We start from the raw sequence: 21438 nt of genomic DNA on the forward strand, positions 1-21438 counted from the left end.
GTGGCTTTCCTCCCCTCCTCTCTTTATTTATTTACTTCCTCAGGTGCCGGGGTGGAACCCAGAGTCTCACTTGCTCTCCCACTGGGCTCGCCTCTGGCTCCACGTGGGCACTGTCAGGACGCACAACCCCAGCACTCACGGCCTGCCTGTCCACCCTCCGGGTCAGCAAAGCTCAGGAGGGAAGGGCCCAGAGGGCAGCGGGTCACACTTACACATGAAATACTGGAAGGCCTTGGACTTCACAAGGATGTTGATTCCTATTCGAGAGAGGAAACGTTCACATTGACATCTTCCTCTGGGAGAACCGTCCCCAGCACACCCTTCACGTACGGGGCTAACGGCACATGGATGCCCGGCTGCAGAAGGAAGGCCTGCCTGAGTGAGCCCCGGAGGGGTGCACCTGCAGCCCGGAGCGAGCTGAGCCCCGTACCTAAGCCAACTGCCCTCCCACACGGCATCATCGCTCGAGTGTAGGATGCACAGAAAAGCAACAGGCGGGGTCAGAGAACTAGGCGGGCATCCTGGGGGTCTGCCTTCCGGGCCTCCTTCAGTGAACACCACTGCTCCGGTCTGAGTAAGAAGCAGCCGTGGCACAGCTGCACGTGCGCCAGCTCTGTGCCAGCCACGCCCACGAGGGCCTGCCTGTGGCCTCTGGGACCCCCGCCCGCCCTGCTGCGGGGTCAGCGTCAGGTGGACCTTGCCTTTAAAGATGAGGAAGGCCGTCCTAGGAAGCTCGTCGAACCAGTGCTCTCTGTTCTTCTTGGCCTGCGAGGCAAGAGCCGCAGTCAGGGGGCGCCGCCCGGCAATCGGGAGCTGACGCGGGGCAGCGCGGGTGGGATGCCCAGAGCAGCCGCTGGCCTGAGCAGTGCCCGTGTCTGACCTTCCTAAGACCTGGGGTCACTCTGGGCAGGGACTTGCCCACGGGTGAGAGGGGCACCTGCGAAGCCCTGCTGACCCTCCTGGCATCAGACTAGACTGGGTGATCGCAAGCCCAACGCCACGTCCCAGCTGGGGCAGACATGGGGCCACATCCTGGTCTCAGAGGTGCCCAGCTGCCCGAGCAGGACCAGGCAGCCCTCTGGTGGCTCCGGTCCCTTGCCCACTGGCGTCCACCTGCCCACCCCTCCCTCTCCAGGGGTACTCGCCTTCCACTTGAGGGCGGCAACTTCATAGATGTCATAGAAGTCCTTCAGGCTGTCGGAGCACAAGGAAGAGCAAACACTGAGCCCCCCCTTGCCCCTGCTGTCACCCCTAAGCAGGGAGGACAGGCAGCTCGTGGGTCCCAGCACGGCCTCTGGTCTCCTGTCCTGGAGGGGCTCGCCCACACTGACTGATCCCCTTCGTCCATCTGCCGCTGACAGTCTGTGATTCTGAGACGAACGCTGAGCGTCTTCCAGTGGGGCCCCAGGGGCCGACTGCGCTGGGCTCCACCCAGAGCGCGCATCCCCCTGCAGCAGCTGCTGCTCCGACCCACGTCAGCCGCCTGGAGACCCCTCTGCCCATGGAGACCCAGCTCAGTTCTTTGCAGCTGTGCTGGGTGCACAGTGTGTGTGTGTGTGCATGGGCGTGCGCACATGTCTACCCTTCTCCGTCCACCTGGGACTGCCCCTGCCCCGGGGCTCCAGAGCAGACACTCGTCTTCATCCAGCCTGCCTACAACGGACTGGAGCTGGCTCCTGTGACTCTCAGAGAGTCCTGAAGACGCCACCCACCCACAGGAGCTCTGCAGCGAAAACACAGGCCTGACAAGCCTGCCGCCCACCTGCTGCTCGCGTGCCCCCAGCTCCCCGGGCGATGCCGTGTCTGGCTGAGTGCCTCTCCGGCACCTGTGCTCACCTGAGCAGAGGTGTGCTGCTCTGATTCAACGCCTTGAAAGTCAGGAAGCGCTCCCTAGCACTCATCCGGGGCTGGTAGAAGCGCATCAGGCCTTCGAACTGCCTGTAGGAGATGCCAGCCGGCCTCTGGGGAGAGGGACAGCAGGTGGAGCAGGGAACCCAGAGCTGACTGTCCGCCTGCCGGGGCAGCCACACTGGACACCCAGCAGGAGAGAACCCAGGGCCTGCTCGTTGTTGCACGGGCAAGACTCTGGTCTCTGAAGTCTGGCCCTGCAGCGCTTGGGGGCTGCTCTGGGTGGGAGGTGGAGACCAGCCCACCTCCCCGCGCCCCTACCCGCTGGCTGACGAGCAGGCGGTAGGCGTGCTGGATGGCGGTTCGCTTGTGCAGCAGCAGAGACTTGAACTTGCGTTTCTCGATGTCGTTGAAGGTGTCGAATACCACGGCCAGGAGCTGTGGGGAGCCCAGAGCCTGAGTGTGCCGCCCTGCAGGCAGGACCCCAGCAGGAAGGGCCTTCCTCGGCCAGCCTGCACCCCAGGACACAGGAATCCGGGGGTGTCTGCCACCTGGGCAGGGACGGGCCAGGGGACAAGGAAGCAGCAGGAGGAAGATGCCCAGTTCTCCATTCCCACCGGGGCAGGAAGAGGCATCACGCCGTGCTCCGCCTCCCACGCCCAGTACTTGTGCCCCGGGAATGAGGGGAGGAGGCTGCACGCCAGGAAGCGGCACCCGGCAGTTGCGCCACCAGCTCAGGGGCATGCCTACATTACAGGTGGGGCGGGAGGAGGCCAGTGATGAGTCCTCTCTGGAAATACATCATCTTCCAAAGGCGTTTCGAGGAGACTCAGCCTCCCCTCACGTGGGCCCCCCGTTTACTCTGCAGATTGAAGATGAGCAATTCCTTTCTCTCAAGGGCCGCACAGCCAGTAACTCAGGCTATGAAGGCCAGGTGGCCTCAGCTGCCACTCCCGACTGGACACGCCAGTTGTTCCGTGAAAGCAGTCATAGAAGCAAGTAAGCCAGTGGGCGTGGCTCTGTGCCAATGCACTTCACCCGAAGCAGGCTGCAGGCAGCTGGGCCAGCACACTGGCCCGGATCTTCACGGCCCGCGATGTCACACAAGTTCTGGTTTTGGTGTTCTTTTAAGTTTTGTTTCCCACCCACGGTTCCCGGCTCCTGATGCCCCCCAAGGTGGGTCACGGAAAACCTGGCTCTCATCCAAGAGGCCACAGAGCGGCGTCTTTCCAGAGGGGCCCTTCTGGGCCTGGAGGGACGGGTGCCCTGCCCACGGGCTGCCTGGGCTTCCCCACCTGTCCGGCAGGGCAGGACAGCCTGTGGGCTCCCACGCTACAGCTGGTTATCCCGCCTCATGGAGCCAGGCCATGAAGTCTCCATGAGGACCCAAAGGACGGGGCTCGGACAGCGTCCAGGTGGGGTCCTGCAGGCAGCGCAGCCAGCGAGGGCGTGGAGGCCCCACGAGCCTCCCCTGGTCTCCTCTGCTGTCACCACACTGATGCCCTTTGTAACATCCTTTTTGAGGAAGGAGACCCCTTCCCGGAGCTCTGAGCACCTTCAGGTGGACAGGGTCAAAACAGTTGGGTTAGTGGCCACCAGGAGGTGGCCGGTGGCTTGCTTGCTGGTGGCGAGGAGGCCCCACCCCTCGAGAGGCCCCGGGCGTCTCCGGGACTGTGGTGACAGCGCAGGGGAGCAAGACTTTGCTCTTCCGACAGACAGATGGGAACGAACCACAAAGTATCGGGGACGCGAAGGTTCCCCCTTCTTTCTTTTAAACTTGGAGAAATCATACACAGAAAACGTCTTCTTTTTTAAAGCTCCAAGTCTCCAGGAGACCTCACAGCCTACCCAGGGAAAGTGCCCCCCCTTGGGCCCGGGCCTGACCTCGTGGCGGTGTGACGGTGCTTTCTGGAAGTTCACCAACGCCCCCAACGGGCTGGGGGCGGCTCGCCAGCCAGGCGCCTGCCCAGCACGCACCAGGCCTGGGCTCCAGCGCAGCAACGCAACTCCCGCAAAGCCCGTGTCACTGTGGTCTGCTGTGTGGTCACAGCCCAGCAGCAGCCTCGCCTCGGCGAGCGCCTCCAAGGCCCCACGGGCACAGGGCGGCTCACCCCCTAGGGGCGGCGTGCTCGTGGCGAGTGGGCTACTGGCGCACATGGAGCTCCTGGCAGGTGGGCGCAGGGGACGGGGTGCCTGGGCAGGACTCTGGAAAGTGACCACAGGCCACACTGGGCTGTGGCCGTGGCACGCGCCCGTTGGGGCGACGCCTGCGGCTTCACCATCTGCACACTGAGACCCGTGACCACAAACCCTCGGGGGCCGTGGGAAATGCCAGCCTCGGGAGTTGTTCTGTGTGTGCTTTAAGAGCCACTCGGTCCCTGAGCAGCCCTGACAACCAGGGGGACCCGACGGGATGGTCCCCAACCCCACACGGCCACTGGGCCTGGGAGGTGGCGGGCTGCTCACCAGGTTCATGATGAAGTAGAGCTCGATGGACAGGTACACGACGAAGAAGACGCAGGACCAGGGGCTCCGGGCGTAGGAGGGCATCATCACGTCTGGGAAACTGACGGGCAGAGGGTCCACCACGGGCCACGGGCAGGCCCGTGAAGGACAGCCCCCGGGCGCCGCATGCTGAGGCGTGATGCGCTCTGCGGGGCGTGCGCGGGGACGGGAGGCGAGGGGGCCCAGACTCACTTGGCCGTGGTCAGCAGGACGAACAGGCTGACGATGCTGTCCTCCAGGGTGCGGAAGTACTGGGGGTAGGGGACACACCGAGGGCTCACCCTGTGCGGCCACCACAGCCCTGCCCTGTCCGCCTGCTTCCCTTCTCCCCAAGGAGCCCCTGGGACGGCCAGGCACCATGGACTGCTCTGGCAAGGGCAGGCTACCGACTCCAGGGGACGTTGTTCCAGGGAGCCACGTGTCTGGGCAAGGAGCCTGGCTCTCCTCCACACCTCTGCCAAAACACTCTGACACTCCAAACCTGGCCTTGGGAGCCCTCCTCAAAGGACGGAGCGGGCTGCCTCCACCCTCCAGGAAATAAACGGCTCAAGGGTGAATGACAGGCTCTCAGGGGCCAGGAGCCGGCGGGGCGTCCCTTCCTAACCTGGCCACGGGTTCCTCCAGCCCATCTGAGGAAAAGCCACCCAGAAGAGACCAAGGCATCGACTGCTTACCGGGTCGGAAGGATTAGAGGAGAACAAGTAGAAACCTAGACCGTGGGAGAAAGACCAAAACGGGTCAGGGCAGAGGTCCAAGACCAGGCCCACAGAGTCGGAGAACGACGTCATTGCGCAGCGGCCAGGGGCGAGCGCCAGGCATGGCGGGGGCTGTGGCACCCAGGAGGACACCGGCCATCTCGGAACAGGGGCACTGGACACTGGTGGCCTACTGCCACGTGGGATGGCCCAGGACAGTCAGGTCCGTGCTTTGGAATGGCTGGAGATCGGTACTTCCTTCTCGAGTGCTGGCTTAAACTTTTCAGACCAAACAAAACACATCTGGGCTGGACCTCAGCCTCCCAGCTTGGAACACAGAGCAAGGCAAACTCCAGAGGGTCCTGCTGTTCCCGCAGCCAGGGTCCCGGGGGACCACTCTTCCCGCCCTTCCTCCCGGAATGAGCTGTACCCAAGTCCTCGAGGTCCTGGGTGGGAGAAGGGAGCTCTCTAGCCTCAGGTGAAGCACGAACCCTTCCATCAAGAGGGTGGCGGGAGCAGGGAACTCAGGATTGCTAGCCATGAGGGTGCTCTGGTTCCGGGGCCGTCACACCCAGGGACAGCCTTCGCGGCATGCTGGAACCCGCCCCCCCATGAGCCCTGGGTCTGCCACGCTGTCTCCCTGCAGAGGCCAGACCTCCCCCTGGGAGAAAGGCTGGGTGCCAGGGGGCACACCACGAAGCTGACCGCAGACCCCGCAGGCCCAGGCACGTGCCAGGGGAGGCCAGGGCACAAGCACCAGGCAGCAGTGGAACAGGCGCAGCAGGTGTGTGACGTGGACAGCGTCCAGAGCAGCAGACCAGGAGGTACACTGCCCCATGGCATGAGAGTGAATGGGCCACGTCTGCACGTGCCACAGGCAACACCCTGTGCGCCCAAGAGCAACGTGCCACCTGGGCATGGTGGCACACCCCGAGTTCTTAGCTGCACGGAGGCCGAGGCCAGAGGGTTAGACGTCGACAGCCTGGGCGACTGGGGGACCTGGTCTCAAGATAAGAATGAAAAGTGTGGGGGGCACAGCTGGGCAGTCGGGGGCTTGGGGTTCAATCCCCAACACTGAAAAACAAAAGGCCCCAGAGAGCCCCTTGCCCTCTCCGCCACGTGAGGCTGCAGCAAGGAGGCGCCAGCTGCGGACAGGGGCCCGCCCCAGATGCGCGACCTCTGGGACTGTGAGCACCACACGTCCACTTCCAGGTCACCTAGCTTGTGGTCTCTGGCCATAGCGGCCCGAGGGACCAGACATGCAGGCTGCGCACCTTCTTGCAGGTGCCAGCACTCACCAAGGATGGCGAAGATGACCATGAAGAAGAGCAGCAGCAGCAGGATGTCCACGAAGGGTGGCAGGGACTGGAAGATCTGCCGCAGGTTGCTGGGGAGAGAGTGGCGGCTGGGCAGCGGGGCTGGCGCACCTCGCCTCCCGGGCTCAGGCCCACCGTACCCGGGAGTGACCACACGCTCCCAATGAGGCCTGAGCCCCTCAGTGGGTGATGGGAACAAGGGCAGGTGAGCCGAGTGACAGAGGGCCCCGCAGGAGAGGCCAGGGTGGCAGGCCCAGCGCGGGCACAGGAATGCACAAAGGCACCCCAGGACCCCCCGCTCCTGGGATGTGGTTCCAGCTGTGCGGATGGGCACCCAGGAGGCACTGCTGGCCCACATGGCCACGAGACCCAGGCCAGGCACGTTCCAGAGGGAGTCTCCACACACAAGACTCGGCTTGGTCTGGTTTCAGTGTGGTCCTAGCGCCTGGGGAGGGGCCAGGAGGGCGCCCAGCGGCTGCTTGGGCATGAGCTGCTGTGTCCAGAGATAACAAGCAGGTGACACGCTCAGAGCGGGGCTGGCTCCAGAGGGCTGCAGGCAGGATGGACGGGGCCCAGACCCAGAGTCGGGGACGGTCGACCTCACAGGGCCTGCCCTGCGCCAGGCCAGGCAGGGAAGCCGGGGTGCCCCTGGTCCACCGGTGCGCAGGACTGGCCTGCCACCAGCTGACTCAGCCTGGCTCCACGGCCAGAGGTTTGGGCTGCCCCCCCGGCAGGGACCCTCCAAGCAGCCCCGCCTGGGCCTTACCGCCGGACGCCACCGCAGTACCGGCAGTCCACCAGGAAAATGCAGCGCAGGGCCCGGGTCACCCGCACGTGGGACGTTTGCCGCACCAGCACCACGATGGCCTCGACGAACTGCACCAGCAGGACACAGGTCTGCAGGCGGCGGCAGGGAGCACGTCAGCTGCTGGCCCAGAGCTCCGCTGCTCCCCAGCACCAAGCAGCCCCAGGAGGCCCCGCAACCCGCCGGCGACCCGCGGCCCTGGAGCGTCCTCACGGGGGTGCTCCCGCAGCCGACCACCAGGCTCACGGGGACCAAACATCAGACACGGAGGGCACCACCAGACTCTCCCGGTGCGTCCCACCCGCACCTGGGAGCCCGGAGGCCTGCCGCTCGCTGACCTCCACTCACTCGGACGTTCTCCTAGACAAGGGTGTGCGCTCGCCACGCTGCCGAGAGCCACCTGACTCGTCCTACTGACGCCTTCTCTGCCACACACCGGGGCGCAGTGCCAGCAGTGGGCAGCACAGGGCTGGCAGAGCTGGGTGATCCCCAAGACGGAGGGCGACACAGCCCACAGTGACCGTGTCCCTGCCCGGCAGTGCTAACCCTGGGCTGCAGGGCACTGCCAGGACACCTGGGGGCGGGCGGAGGACGGAAGGACCCTGGGTGGCACCCCGAGTGCCAAGGACCCGTGGGCGATCTTAAATCAGGCCGAAGACACGGGTGTGACGCAGACGTGGCCAGGGGCCGCGGCGTGGCGGGCAGATGGACACCTACCTTGACCATGGTCCGCTTGTGCCGGATGAAGGTGTGGAGGCCCAGCCACCGCAATTTCATGCAGAGTTCAAACACTACGACCATCAGGGCGAACAGCTCCAGGGTGGCGTGGACCTGCAAGCAGAGCGTGGGGGACATGTCACGGTCACCTCTCTCTGTCCCACCCCGCCCAGGACCCCTTCCCAACACGCAGGCTGCAGCTGTGAGCGCCTGGCCCGATGCATCTCCCAGAACATCCAGACCCGCCGGGCCCTCGGACCTGCACAGGACAGGCCGGGCGCAGCCTGACGGGCAGCGTGAGGACCAGCGTGACAACCCCACATCTCGCCTTGTTCCAGGAAGGACATAAAAGTCACAGAAGACACCGGGGCAGCAGGAACCAAGCACTTAGAAACAGAAACCAAGGGGAGGCCACCCGGCCTTGCTCCCTGTGTTGGACCCAGGACGGGCACGCTGGCAAGACCCACAGGAGCCTCGTCTGCTCGGCTGCTGTGACTTCCCAGGGACGGGGTCCCTCTCAGCAGGGAAAGCCAGCTCCAGGTGCCAGGAGGAGCGGGGCGGCGGGTGGCTGGGGAAGGGTCACGAGGGCCCGAGGACCCAGGCTGCACAACAAGGGCCTCCTTTCCTGTTCCTGCTGGGCAGGGGCCTCAGCGCTCCACACCACCAGGCCCCACGCTGACCACGGGCTCGCCTGGGGGAGGGCACTGGTGGGACTGGACGGTCCTCCCACCTCCACCAGTGACCCCAGCCTGCCTGCCCGTCCAGGCTGGAGGCAGTGTGCAGGCACCGCCGGGGGTGACCCGCCCCGAAGCCCAGGGGAGGGCACTAGTCCTGAATGGGACCCGCCCTGCACGTCACTGTGGACAGATCCTGGGTAGCCCGCTGACCACACTGCCCAGCAGGAACCAGGTGAGACTGTTCTCAAGGCCTCGGTGACCGCCCTGCACTTCTGCCTGAGGTGTTTACAGCCCCTGTCCTTCCGGAATGTTCCCTCTCTGCTTTCTGCCCCCAGACAGCCATGCTTGCGGGCCCAGGCACTCACGTAGATGCCGAGCCTGAGCGCGGGGACAGCGGGCGCCTCGCACAGGGACAGCAGCAGCAGGAGCAGGGCGGTCAGCAGCTCCATCAGGTAGAAGAGGTGGTTGTGTGCGAAGAGGTAGGCCGCCAGCGCTCTGGCGTTCTTGGGGTGGGTGAAGAACTTGTCGTTGTTCTCGCCTTCCTGAAAAGATAGGCACGTGGGCACCACCGGGGTGAGCTGGCACCCAGAGGTGTGACGGCAGGCAGGGGAGGAGCGGCGGCCGGAGAGGCAGATGGGGAGGCAGAGGCGCAGGCCTAACAGGCGGGAGGCACGGCTGCTGCGCAGGAGGCGAGGAGCCTAGCCTGGGCCAGACCAGCTGAGCCCGCTGCCCGCTTCCTCCTGGGCACCAGGAAGGTCCTCGGCCTCGAGGCTCAGCTCCACACTGACGGCACGCACCAGGGCCCCTCCTCGGGCCACGGGGGTGGGAAAGGCACCGGGGCAGAGCCTGGTGTGGTGCAGAAGCTCCTGAGCGGGAAAGTGCAAGAGGGCCTGGGGCGAAGCGTGGGCTGCGAGCCTCTACCCGGTCAGTGGCATCGCCCGGCGGGGTGAGCCGGGGCTCTGAGGGGGTGGCTGCTGGCGCCTCGGGTTCACACTGCCCAGAGCAGGGCAGTCTCGCCCTCCCTCCCTGCCTCCCGGGGCCCGTTCCCAGCTGCTTCCCTCTGCCACCCTCTGCCACGAGGTCCTGTCTGACAGGCCCTGAGGAACGGAGTCGGCCGTCCCTGGACTGAGGCCTCTGGAACCCTGTGCCCCAAATGAACTCTCCCTCCTCTAAAATCGTTCCTGTCAGGCCTTTGGGTCATAGCAGTGAGCTGACCGGAACGTAGCTCCGTGGTGTCACCCAGCATCCGTGGGAAAATGGGCCAACGCCAGGCCGGCCAGACCCTTGAGCCCCCGCGCTGGCCCTGGGAGTCCGGCTCACTCTGACTGACTCGGCTGCCCCAGCCTGCCCCACTGTTTGACTGACAGATAATAAGTGCACTTACTTGGGGGGCATGAAAGCATTTTGATACGGGGACATATCATGACACGCCAAACTCATCAACAAGCCCGCCACCCACTTACCCTTTTTTATTTTTGGTAGTGGGAACATTTAAAACCTACTCTCTTAGCATTTCTGAATTAGACACCGCATTATTAACCATGGTCACCATGCTAAGCAATTATTCTTAGGAACGCAGTCCTCCTGTCTGAGACTTGCACCAAGCCACCCCCACCTCCCCAGTCCCTGCCCAGCCCAGCCCCTGGTGACCTCCATTCACCCTCTACTTCTGGGACTGTGATGTGCTGGGGTTCCACACGTGCGTGAGGTCAGCACCTGTCCTTCTGTGGGTGGCTTACTCCATGCCACATCTCGTTCCAGGTTCATCCATGCTGTTGCAAATGGCAGGTTTTATCCCTTTTGAAGGCTGCATAGTAGTCCACTGTGCATTCATACCAGGTTCTCTTTGTCCATTCACCTCTTGAGACTCTTGGTCCTGCACATCTTGGTCACTGTGAGCAGGCTGCGGGGATCGCCAGTGCACAGACGTCTCTTTGACAAGCTGACTTCGATTCTTTCAAAACGCGCCTGGAAACGGGGCTGCGGGACCCCAGGCAGGTCTATTTGGTTTTCTGACAACGGCTGCATGACTCTGGTTCCCGCCAGCACGGGAGGACCCCTCCACTGCTCGCCAGCGCTCACCCATGCCGCAGCAGGCAGGGAGTCTCGTGCCACAGCCCCGCTCTTAACTCGCGTGGCTGTCTGTCCAGTTTCCCAGCACCTGCCTTGGACTCCTTCCCCCCACAGAACAGGACGGAGGCCTTGCCAGGACCAGGCACCGCACCCAGCCCTGCACAAGCCCTGTGCACCCATGACTCCTGCTGGCTTCCCTGGTGGGCAGGAACTTTTAGAACCTCAGGTGACAGAGGTGACAAGACCCCAGCACAGGCTCGGGTGCCCGCGGACACACAGCCCGACCACGTGGCTCCCACGCCCTCAGCCACGCCCTCGGCCTCCCAGAGCGTTGCAGGAAGTAAACGTCCCCTGGAAACACAAGCAGTGGCACCCACGCTGCTGGCCCTCCGGTTGCTGCCAGCCTTGGCGCTTCCTCAAAGCCCTGGGGCTGGAGTCCTGCCTGCTGTCCGCCCTCCGCTGGCTCCAGTTCTTCAACTGAGCCGCTCAGCTCCCGCCTCTGCCCTGGGGCCACCTCTGGGCACATTCCGCCGCCAGTGGAAAGGCGGAACACACTCGGGTCTGTGGGTCGATTCCAGCAGCCACCCTCTCTGTCCTCACGAGGGCTTCTTCTGGGAAGGCTGGGGCTGCGGTGTGCAGGGGACTGCACGGGTCACTTCCTGAGGCTGATGCACTGCTGCCCTCACTAGCAAGGCAGAAAGATGGACGGCAGACCAGCCGGGCGGCTGACAAAGGGCACACACCCCTCCAGATCCAGGCGGGCAGGCTGGATGCAGCCTGTCTGTGCCCGGGGGCACGAGGACACACACAGTGGCCAGAAGTTGAGTTACTTTAAAAATGCGATTCTTGCACAATTTCTTCCAACAGAAGGCAGGGAGCAGGTCTGGCCAGAGGAGGGCCCTGCCCAGAGGAGGGCCCTGCCCAGAGGCTCAGATTTGAACTCCAGAACCTGGAGGGGCCACGCAGGAGACGGGGACGCGGTCTCCACCAGCGCAGATGGGAAACCCTGCCCGTGGGGCTGGGCTCTGATCCACGGCCGCAGGACGACACCGGGCATGCTTCCTACCGGCTGTTTGTGAACCACGTGAGGTCACATCAGCAAGGTCGGTGGGACGGCCCTCCAGGCGGGCTCTCTGCTCCCTGGATTCAAGTCCACACAGAGACAAGCACTGGGCTCCTGAGGGTGAGGCACTGAGGTGGAACGAGGGAGGAGAGGCAGGGGCCTTGCTGCAGCTCAGCCGCCGGCAGAAGCAGGACACCACCCCGACGCCAGCCAGACACCTCCAGAAACAGGACCACGTGGCTCACGGGACCCAGTCTGCTTGCACTTGCTTCTTAAAAACCGAGGCACGTCTTGGTGAAAGGATTCAAACAACACGCGATTTGCAAGGTGGAGCTCAGCACCCTGCTCGCGAGGCGCGGCGTTTCAGGTGCGTGGCCGTCGGGGCGTGCGCGCACATACACGGGGACACGTGTGATTTCATATAAAATGATCACCGTAGCCCAATGCCCCACAACCCTAGTCCACAAGCACGAGCCGTTTTCAAGCAGATACAACGCGGCCAGTTACAGAACCAGGGCCGCACCTCACAGGAGGGACGTCGCTGGCAGACAGTGGCCCCAGGCTCCGTGCGGGCAGACCAGGGACAAGCACCGAGCTCCACTGGGCCCTGCCCGGCCCAAGGACGACCTGCAGCGGGGTGGCCCTGGACATCACTCAGCGTCAACCTCAACGGCCACACCTGTAAGGCGGGAGGTGGCAGTGCCAGCCTGGGCGTGCTGTTGAGAGGACGACAGCGTCCCCACAGGTCCCACATTTGATCACCAGTGCCCTCGCCTGCTTAGGGAAGAAGGCACCGTCAGATGCCCGCGTCCCTGGGTCTGATTCTGGGCTCTGACCTCTCCCACGGTCTTCTCCGACCTCGGAGAAGGTGCGTGAGGTGACCAGGTCCTTAACAGGCACACCAAGCTGGTGGACACGTCCCTGCGCCGTTCCTGTCGCTTCGCCTGAACCAAATGCACCTGCTGGGGAGCAGGGTGGGCCACTGCACCACCCGGGAGACGCAGGCAGGCAGCTGACGAGACAGGGACACCTGGATCTAATCAGATCTTTTGTTTAAGTGGAGAAACAAATCCTGCAGTGGAGACCTGCTTCAAAGGAACAGGTGAGGGAAAACCATCAGACCCATGAAGGAACTTCTAGTTCTTCACCCAAGGCCTCCCTGAAGGGACACCAGATGCTGAAATCTCAGTGACGAGGAAACGCAGGGCTGGCCACGAGGGGCAGGTCTCCTGCTGACTCAGGAGGGCCCCAGGAAACGACTGCTCCCACCCAGGCACCCGTCCCTGGGAGCCTAGCCAGTAGAGCACGCTGCACCCCGGGGGCGTCTGTGATTAGGGAACCAGATTGAGGGAAACACCCTGCACTGTCCCAGCAGCTAACTGGCTAATGTGGTCCAAAGTCACTGGAATGACATTTATGCCAGGGTCATAATAGGAGGAAAAAGCTTGTGCTATGTGTTATTTTAAAAAAAAAATACAAAAGCAGACTAGGGTTAGGGGTATGGCTGGGCGCACAGCGCTTGCCTCGCCTGCACTAGCTCCTGCTTCCATCCCTGACCAAGAAAAGCAGCAGATGATACAACCAGACACCACACAACCTTGAAATCGTTTTAGAAAACATACATTCACCTTAATGGTTTTGCATATAGAGTCTTGCTATGTTGCCCAGACTGGCCTTGAACACCTGGGCTCCAGTGGGCCTCCGGCCTCAGCCTCCTGAGAAGCTGGGACCACAGGTACACACCAACGTGCCTGGCTTGGTGTTTGTTTGTCCACAGGTGCACACCAACGTGCCTGGCTTGGTGTTTGTCCATAGGTGCACACCAACGTGCCTGGCTTGGTGTTTGTTTGTTTGTTTATTGGGGGGGGGGGCCTGGGGATTGAACCCAGGGGCTCTTTACCACTGAGATTCACCCCCAGCCCTTATCTTTTATTTTGAGACAGGATCTTGCTAAGTTGCAGAGGCTGGCCTTGAACTTGCAATCCTCCTGCTTCAGCCTCCTGAGTTCCTGGGATCACAGGTAGGAGCCAGTGAGCCTGGTTGTGTATATTTTTTAACATGCAGGTCAATAAGGACTGCCTTGGGTGAATGTTTCTTCACTTCTTCCTCATCCCTCAATTTATTATGACAAGCATATATTACTTTTACAGAAAAATATTTTTTTTCCCAAAAACCAAACAAACAGAAACCAAGTCTGAAACAGCAGATGTGAGTGCATCATGTTAAACGGGAAAGAAAAAGATTCCAAGTTCCCAGCATGATGCTGACAAGCCCCTGCTACAGTGCGAAGTTCAGGACGCCCGGTGGGCAGCGTCAGGAACCTGGTTCCCCACCCATGCTCAGGCTGGCCAGGAGACACTCACCTGGAGGTAGATCGCTGCCTCTTGGTAATTCATCTCCCAGTTGTGTCCGGAGGGGCTGGAGGGGGAGCTCTCTCCGCCGGAGACCAGGCTGGGGGCCAGGGCGTCGTGGCTGGCGTGGCTGCCCTCATCTGCACGGGAGGAGGAGCGGTGAGAGAGCAGGCCTGGGGCAGGGGCCGCGCTCACAGGGCGCTGCCCTGTGCGCTAAGGACTACAGGCACAGGGGGCTGGTGGCCCGTCTGTCTTCCTCCTAAGTAAGCGGAGCTGGACAAGGGGGCCCACGGCATGCCCACCCTCAGAGGAGGACGCCAGAAAAGACCCGCACCTACTGATGGTCACAGGGAAACCGGGAGGGTCGCCCACAGGGCAGTGAGGCCAGCCTCGGACACTGTTTCTGTAGACTTTTGTTGGGACTCTGCTTCGTCAAACACCTAGAGGGCTGGCTGTGCCCTGGGGCGCGGCAGGCGGACCTGAGGCCTCCTCCCCACACCTGCAGCCACGCTCTGGGGAACACCCTCTGCCTGCCCTGCGTCCACCTGCCTTGCTCTGGCTGAGCCGCCTTGGTTCCCAGGGAGGTGACCTGGGCCTGGCAGTAAGAGCCCCCTCCTTGCTTGGCGTTGACCCCCACCACCCAGGAAGGGCTGTGCTGCGATCTCTTCCCAGGCCAGGCAGAGGGAGGCGCTGTTCCCTCCTCTGGCTGCCCGAGACGGAAATCAGCCACGGAACAGCTAGGAGATGCCATGGGCTGCGCCCCAAGGTCCCTGACCCTCATAGTGGGAGGCGGTGAGGACCTATCTGAACATGTTTGAGTTGAACGTGTCGCAAGAATCTGGAGCCTCCACAGAGACTCGTGGTAAACCAGGGCCCAGGAAATGGCTCTTAGCCTGTGAATTTATTGGGAAAAAGTGAATCTAGGATGAAAATTTGGTTTCCCCAAATCCACACCCCACACGACACACCTGTAGGAAGATAAGTAATCAAGTGTGGACACTGAGACCCGCAGAGGCGGCGGGAAGTGGCAGGAGGACACAGCATCCTCGGCGGCTACATCGCCCAGGGCCTTTCTGACCTGGGACTGCCAAGCAGGGGCGACCGGCTGGGCCAGCTGCAAAGTCCTTCTCCATCCGTATTTAAAAACGATTGTGCAGAAGTGTAACTGACACTACCACTCACTCATTTGACAGCACACGATAAAGCTGACATGTTTGTTAACGTGCAATAAAACGTATGTAAAGTGAACAATGACACTTTTCCTTTCTTTGCAGTGTGGGGTGGACCAGGGCCTGGCATGAGCCAGGCAAACCTCTACCACCAAGCCGCAATCTCACGCGCCCAGACCCGTGCACGTTCCTGGGAAACCACCACTGTGATCAAGGTGACACATCCATCACCCCACCTGTCCCTGCGCAGCCGTCCCCAGGAACCAGGAAACTGCCTCCTGCTGCTCGGAGTGCGGGGCCTGCACCGGGAATCGCAGGGTGCTCCCCTTCCCTGGCCTCGCCCTTCACTCAGCACGAGTCCTCAGCTCCACGTGCATGTGCGCGGATCAGAGGTGCACGGCTGCATCGCCGGGTCCTGCTTTGTGGGGGAACTTGGCCACGGGGACCCGCCGGCCTATCTGGACACAGGCCGGGTTTGGGGCTACTTCAGATGAAGCTGCTCTTGGCCTTCCCGAGCCTGGCTCTGTGTGGACGAGAGTTTCCATTTCTTTCGGATAACTAAACACCGAGGGGAAGAGCTGAAGCCCACGCTTCCCAGAACAGCGGTGCCGGTTCGCATTCCCACAGCGGTGCTGAGAGTTGGGCTCCCCGCGTCCCCACCAATGCCAGGGTCAGTCTTCCCACTGCTGAGCTCTCGAGAGGGTGCAGCACCCCGAACTGCCCTTCCGTCCAGTGCTGACCTCTGCGCTTCCCCAGAGCACTGAGGCCAAGCCCCCTGCGTGTGCTGAGCTGCGAGCTGTGCATGCGTTCTCCTTGAAGGGTCTTCTGTCCAGGTATTTCATTTTTTTATTGGACCACTTTATTACTGATTTTTTGCTGTTGACGTTGCTCTGGGGATTGAACCCAGGGGCACTTTACCACTGACTGCACCCCCTTTTACTTTGGTTTTATCTTGAGGCAGGGCCTTGCTAAGTTACCAGGCTGGCCTTGAACTTGCGACCCCCCTCCCTCAGCCCCGAGTTGCTGGACGGCAGCTCCCGGCTTGCTAAATTCTGCGAGTCCTTATCTCCATTCTGGATATCCAGCTTGTGGCTCGTCTTCCCGACTTTTTACAGTGCCTTTCCAAAGCCACTCTGAAAGCCGAATTTAAGATCTCTGATGCGGATTCACCCATGTACTATTTCCAGGCTGACGCCTTTGGTAGTGCATCTGAGAGACTCTGCCGAGTTCTGGGTGGTGAGGACCTCCCATCAACACATCCTGATCAACGTGGCTGTACAGGCCGAGAAATGAAGCAGTGTTAGTCCCTCAGATTGCCGGTCAATTTCTACAAAAGGTCAAAGGTAAAGGCTCAGTTTGAGTCTGTGCTGCACCACTGGGAGGAACCGACACCTCAAACTCCCACACACAGCGCAGCCTCTCGGCTCAGTCAGCTCTCGAGCTCACGATGCCACAGGTCGCAGTGAGCAGATCTCACGCGCCGTTTGCTGAATCCATCGACAGATGCCATCACGAACGAGTCACTTTTTGATCTCAGATCCCAATTGCTTCTTGCCACCGTCTCGACGAGCTCCGGCTCGGGTCCATCCCGCGCCTTGCTGAACTTGGCTGCAGGTCCAGTGGCTGCTTCTGTGGCCCTCACCGGCTTTCCTACGCAGACGACCCTGTAGTCAGGAAAGAAAGGCGGCTTCGTTCCTCCTTGCTGTTCGGGGCCTCTTGTACTTCCTGGCCAGTTCACAAGCCCACTCTGGACGGAGCTTTGCCTCCGCCGCCAGGGTGCGCAGGTGGGAGAACCTCCGAAGGGGCACTGATGGAGCAACAGAGGACAGGGGAGCACTCGGCAGCAAGGCAGGAGGATGGCAAGTCCAAGGCCAGCTGGGCCCCAGGAGAGGCCCTGGTGGACACGTAGCTCAGGGCTCAGTTCCCAGCACGGTGAAGATGAGACAAGACAGGAAGGCCGGGAGGAAGGGCTGGGAGAGGCAGCGGCCCTTGCCCTGGACAGCTCCGTGCTCCCTGCTCTTCACGTCACGTGAGCCTCACACCAACCCGTGAGGCACGTCCTACTGAACCGGGAGGTCAAGCCAAGTGCCCACGACCGCACCGCTGTAGGGGGCTGAGCCAGGACTCGACCAGCTGGCTCCAGGGTAGATACGTCAGCCACCTGGAGGCAGAGGAGTCTGGGAGGAGGGGTGGTGGACATGACTTTAACCACGCAGCGGCCTTGACAGGCTGCGCACCACAGCACCACACCCATCTCCCAAAGAGCCGTGGTTTGTCACTCATCCTCCAAGTCTTCCAGAACCTTGCCACTTCCCCAGGGACAGGGAGCGCTTGTCTCCTCCTCGTGAGCACAGGTGACCTGTGCCTGCTGTGACAACACAGGCCGGAGGGGAGGTGCTGCTCCTGAATTCTGACCCTGCTCCCGCCCTGTCCTCCCGGGGCACGTGCTCCTGGAATCGGCTGCCACTGCAAGAGGAAGACTAAGCAGCAGGTGGGGCCCACAGAGGGCGCAGGGCCCTGTCCATGCCTAGGTCCACGCTGCCATGCAGGAAAGGAAGCCTGCGCCATGCCTGCTCGAACCGCAGACCGCACCACGCTGCAGACACCAACACTCCTGGACACCCACGTCCATCGACCACTTTATGCCTGCACCACCCCGCGAGGCAGGTTGCCCCCACTCCAGCTTCGAGATTGCTGTGTCGCAGGAACAGCAGCCACAACCCCGAGCCCAGTGCCCACTTCTAAGAGTGAAGCCCAGGAGGAGACAGCAGAAGGCTCGGTCTCTCATGTGGACAGGGAAGCCAGGCCAACGTGACTCGCGGGCAGGAAAGGCCACAGGTGGGCTGCAGGATGGGATGCGCCCCGCCTGTGCGGATCCTCCACGACCTTCACACCCAGAGTCCTGGGCAGAATAAGTCACGGTGACGGGGTCCCAGCTGGCACGACGGCGGCAGACATCAGTGACCCCAGCGAGGCGCGTGGCCGCGAGCGCCCATGGGAGGCGCGGGAGGACAGAGCTTCCTCCTCCTGCAGGCTCTCGGCCCGCCTGGGGAGAAGGCCCTGGCCCTCCCTGCCCGCACAGCATCACTGGCCAGGCGGCCAGGCCACGTCCCCAGGGCAGGTCCAGCCTGGCCGCCACACCTCCTCGCACCTGGGCAGGGTCTTTTCTGGAGAGGCAGCCCTGTGTCTGGAGTGTGCTGGGCCTGGCACACACCCGTCCAGGCCACCACAGCAGTTCCACGCAGCCTCCGAGACCCACAGGGACCCTGGGGTTGAGGAGGGACAGGCTTTGCCTCCCTGGGAGGACTGTCCTCAGAACCAGAATCCCGCGGCCCATCTCTTCCACCTCTGGTGGCGCCTGAGTGGCCAGGCCTGGAGCTCGCCTCTCCAACCTGCCTCCACTGCCCGCCTTCATCTGGGCCTCCGTCCACCTAATCAGGCTGCAGTGGCCTCGGGCAGCTCCCGCTGAGGCCTGTGCCAGGTGCGGGCTGACCCTGAAGGACGATCTGGCAGTGTCACTGCTGATTAAACCCAGTGGCCTGCCGCTGGCTGGCCACGTCCCGCACTCCTCACAGACACGCGGGCCTGCAGCCTGGGGCTCGGCTGGTGGGGAGAGGCCACCAGAGCACCGAGGGCCCGGGCGACAGCGTCAGAGGTGCGTGGGCACCTGCGCCTCAGGCCACGCGGGGCTGGCCACGGTGACAGGCTGTCTTTGGGCTGCAAAGGGCAGAACAAGGACTCGGGAGTGGTGTTGGAGGGGGCACGACAGCGTTGGCTTTGACCGGTTGACACAGGCAAGGGGACGCCGTCAGCGCCACGCGCGTGAAGACTGGTTTTATTCCAAATGCCGTGCACGTCGGGGGCTCTGGGCAGGGACTGTAGCAGTACCTGGGACAGCCCGTACCTGGACCAGGAGCGCAGGCGGTGGAGGAGGCAGACCCACCATCGGGGGCCCCAGAGGAGGCTCTGAGGCCACAGGCCGCCATCAGCAGAGGAGCTTCCCAGCAAGTAGGGAGCTGGTCTCGCCGACCTTGTGACCCAAGGCAGCCGTGTTCACAGGTACACATGACGGCGGGGCAACAGGGAGGCTGGTGACAAGGGCCTTAGAAACCCCAAACTGCAGAGCTGAGCAGTGCCTGGATCTTGCTCACGCCTTCCACAAACCCTGGCCTCCGGTGGAAAGGACCTGCCTGCCCTGGCCCAGGGGAGCCTCTCTCGCCGCTCAGCACTTCGCACACAGGAACGGCCTCCCTGCACGACCAATGCACGAGCCAGAGTCAGCAGCCCCGGCCACAGCCGACATGGAGACTGACGTGGTGAACATGCCAGGGCGAGGCGTCTGAGGACCAAGGCCGGCACTCCGAGGTCGGGGCCTCCCGAGCTCTGCCCGAGGGAGCCAGTCTGAGATGGTGTGACCGGTCCAGGAATCGGTCCCACTCAGAAACCCCGGGGTAGGTGGTGTTCTCACTGTGTCTTAGGAAAATATAGGTCCCTGTCCACAGAGTTGGAGAAACACAGCCATGGGGCTCCCCTGCCCACATCCTGGTGCACTTTCTGCTGATTGTCTGACACAAGGACTGTCTGATTTGGAAAGGATCCTAAAGACCACTTCATTCACCCCAACTTCCCAAAGACGAGGATCCTGAGGGCCAGGGAAGGGATATGGTGCATGCTGCCTGATGGGGCCACTCGGTTACAAAGCCAGTCTCCTGGCTTCCTGTGACCCCAAATCAAACCAAGTAAGTGGCAGGTGCTTGCACAGACGGTCACTCCCACTGGCCAGGGCTCCCAGATACACTCTGCAGGCCACAGGGGACTCACGGACAGGCAGAGGTCTGGGTGGGTGTCAGGACATATTTTCCTGGGCCTGCAGTTGCTGAGTGGGACAGCGAGGTCAGCAGAGAACCCCAGGGCAGCAGGGGCCTCAGGCAGTCAGGAGGGTAGTCTCTCCCAGGATGCTGCAGAGCAGCCCCAGACGTGGGCTGCCTGGACCACAGGATCGCACGGTCTCGCCATTACGCACTGTGTATACGTATTGGACTTTAACATCTAATTAAGTGCAAGAACTACATGCCAATCTCTCCTCAGTGGCTCTTCCCCTGGGCCTGGGCCTGAGCTGCCTCTCCCGGGCCAGAGTGACCCCTCCACAAGTCCTCTCCTGCTCCCTGGCTGCTCTCCTGGGCTGCGCTCCAGGGCCAGAGCATCCTCTGAGCGTGTGCAGGGGAGAGTGGGCGACTTCATTTACTGTCACAACATCCTTAAACCGCCAGGCCAGATGGCATCTCCTTACCCAGGCTCGCCTCCCTGGGAAAGCCCTACAGCCCTGGGTTCCACAGTCCCACGGAAGGCCTGCGACACCTGCTGTCACCTCATCCCACTCGCCCTCCTCCTGCCGCATGGCCTCCCCGTGACCCTGGAACACGCCCGGAACTTCCTGCTGAATGGTCCTTGCACCTCCTGTTCCTCTGTCCTGCCTGGACCCTCAAGTGGCCAGCTCCTCACACCTCCCCACTGCTCACCCAAGCGCTGTCTCCTGGCCTCCCCCATGAAGCCACACGGCCACCATGCTCTCCAGCCCTGCACCGCCTGGTGCTTCCTTGGGCAGCGGCCGTCCCCTGCTTATGAGCTGGGGGCCTGTTTCCCTGTCTGGAAGTCAGTTTCCTGGGGACAGGGACGTCAGTCTTGCTCACTGTGGTGCCCAGGGCCCAGCACAGTGCAGAAGCGGTGGACTAGGAGGCCCTGCCCTGAAGACCCCACGTGCCCCAAGCACTCAGGCAGCAGGCGACTGAGGCGGAGGGCGGGCCACCCAGACTGCGGGGGACCAGCGAGGGGGCACAGGGCTCTTTGAATTTTAAATGCCACTTTCCAAAACCTGGCTGGGGAAAGGGGGTTTTGCACAGGGGATTCAGGGTAGAACCTCAAAAGGAGAACCGAGAGGGAAGGCGGGGAGAGCCGAGGGGAGGGGACCGTGCAGACTCCATCCGTGCCAGAACAGAGCCTGGCCTGCCCACAAGCCCTGGGAAGGAAAAGCATGGTGGCTGTGGTCTGTGGCGCTCCCACGCCGGGGGCTGACAGGCCTGGGCCCACGGGCCGCCGAGGGACTTCTCAGGAAAGCCACGGTGACGCGGAAACGCCCCTCCAGCAGGCGCAGGCGCGTGCGGCCGGCAGCATGTTCAGGGATTCCAGAAAGGGCTCGGGCGGCAGGGAGCCACGGCCCGG

The 21438-nt window shown here is 62.6% G+C and overlaps 1 protein-coding gene across 5 annotated transcripts in view; it reads right to left on the reverse strand.

Annotated features, from left to right (window-relative positions):
- The window catches only part of TPCN1 (two pore segment channel 1), a 52240-nt gene that overhangs the window by 11231 nt on the left and 19571 nt on the right, over positions 1-21438 (reverse strand). For 4 of the 5 annotated variants that reach the window (XR_013765847.1, XM_079151577.1, XM_079151576.1 and 1 more), the window contains exons 3-15: positions 14063-14190; positions 8929-9105; positions 7887-8000; positions 7131-7261; positions 6347-6435; positions 5028-5062; positions 4546-4604; positions 4315-4414; positions 2170-2286; positions 1837-1961; positions 1146-1194; positions 702-765; positions 213-257 (exon numbers count right to left, since the gene is read on the reverse strand). Coding sequence is in view for 4 of the 5 variants with exons in the window: in XM_079151577.1 (XP_079007703.1) it covers positions 213-257; positions 702-765; positions 1146-1194; positions 1837-1961; positions 2170-2286; positions 4315-4414; positions 4546-4604; positions 5028-5062; positions 6347-6435; positions 7131-7261; positions 7887-8000; positions 8929-9105; positions 14063-14190 (1233 nt within the window). In the remaining variant the exon portion in view is untranslated. The remainder of the gene's footprint in view (positions 1-212; positions 258-701; positions 766-1145; positions 1195-1836; positions 1962-2169; positions 2287-4314; positions 4415-4545; positions 4605-5027; positions 5063-6346; positions 6436-7130; positions 7262-7886; positions 8001-8928; positions 9106-14062; positions 14191-21438) is intronic. The other variant, XM_079151578.1, reaches the window with a different exon arrangement.

Source organism: Sciurus vulgaris, assembly GCF_902686455.1.
Source record: "Sciurus vulgaris genome assembly, chromosome: 8".
NCBI classification, from domain to species: Eukaryota; Metazoa; Chordata; class Mammalia; order Rodentia; family Sciuridae; genus Sciurus; species Sciurus vulgaris.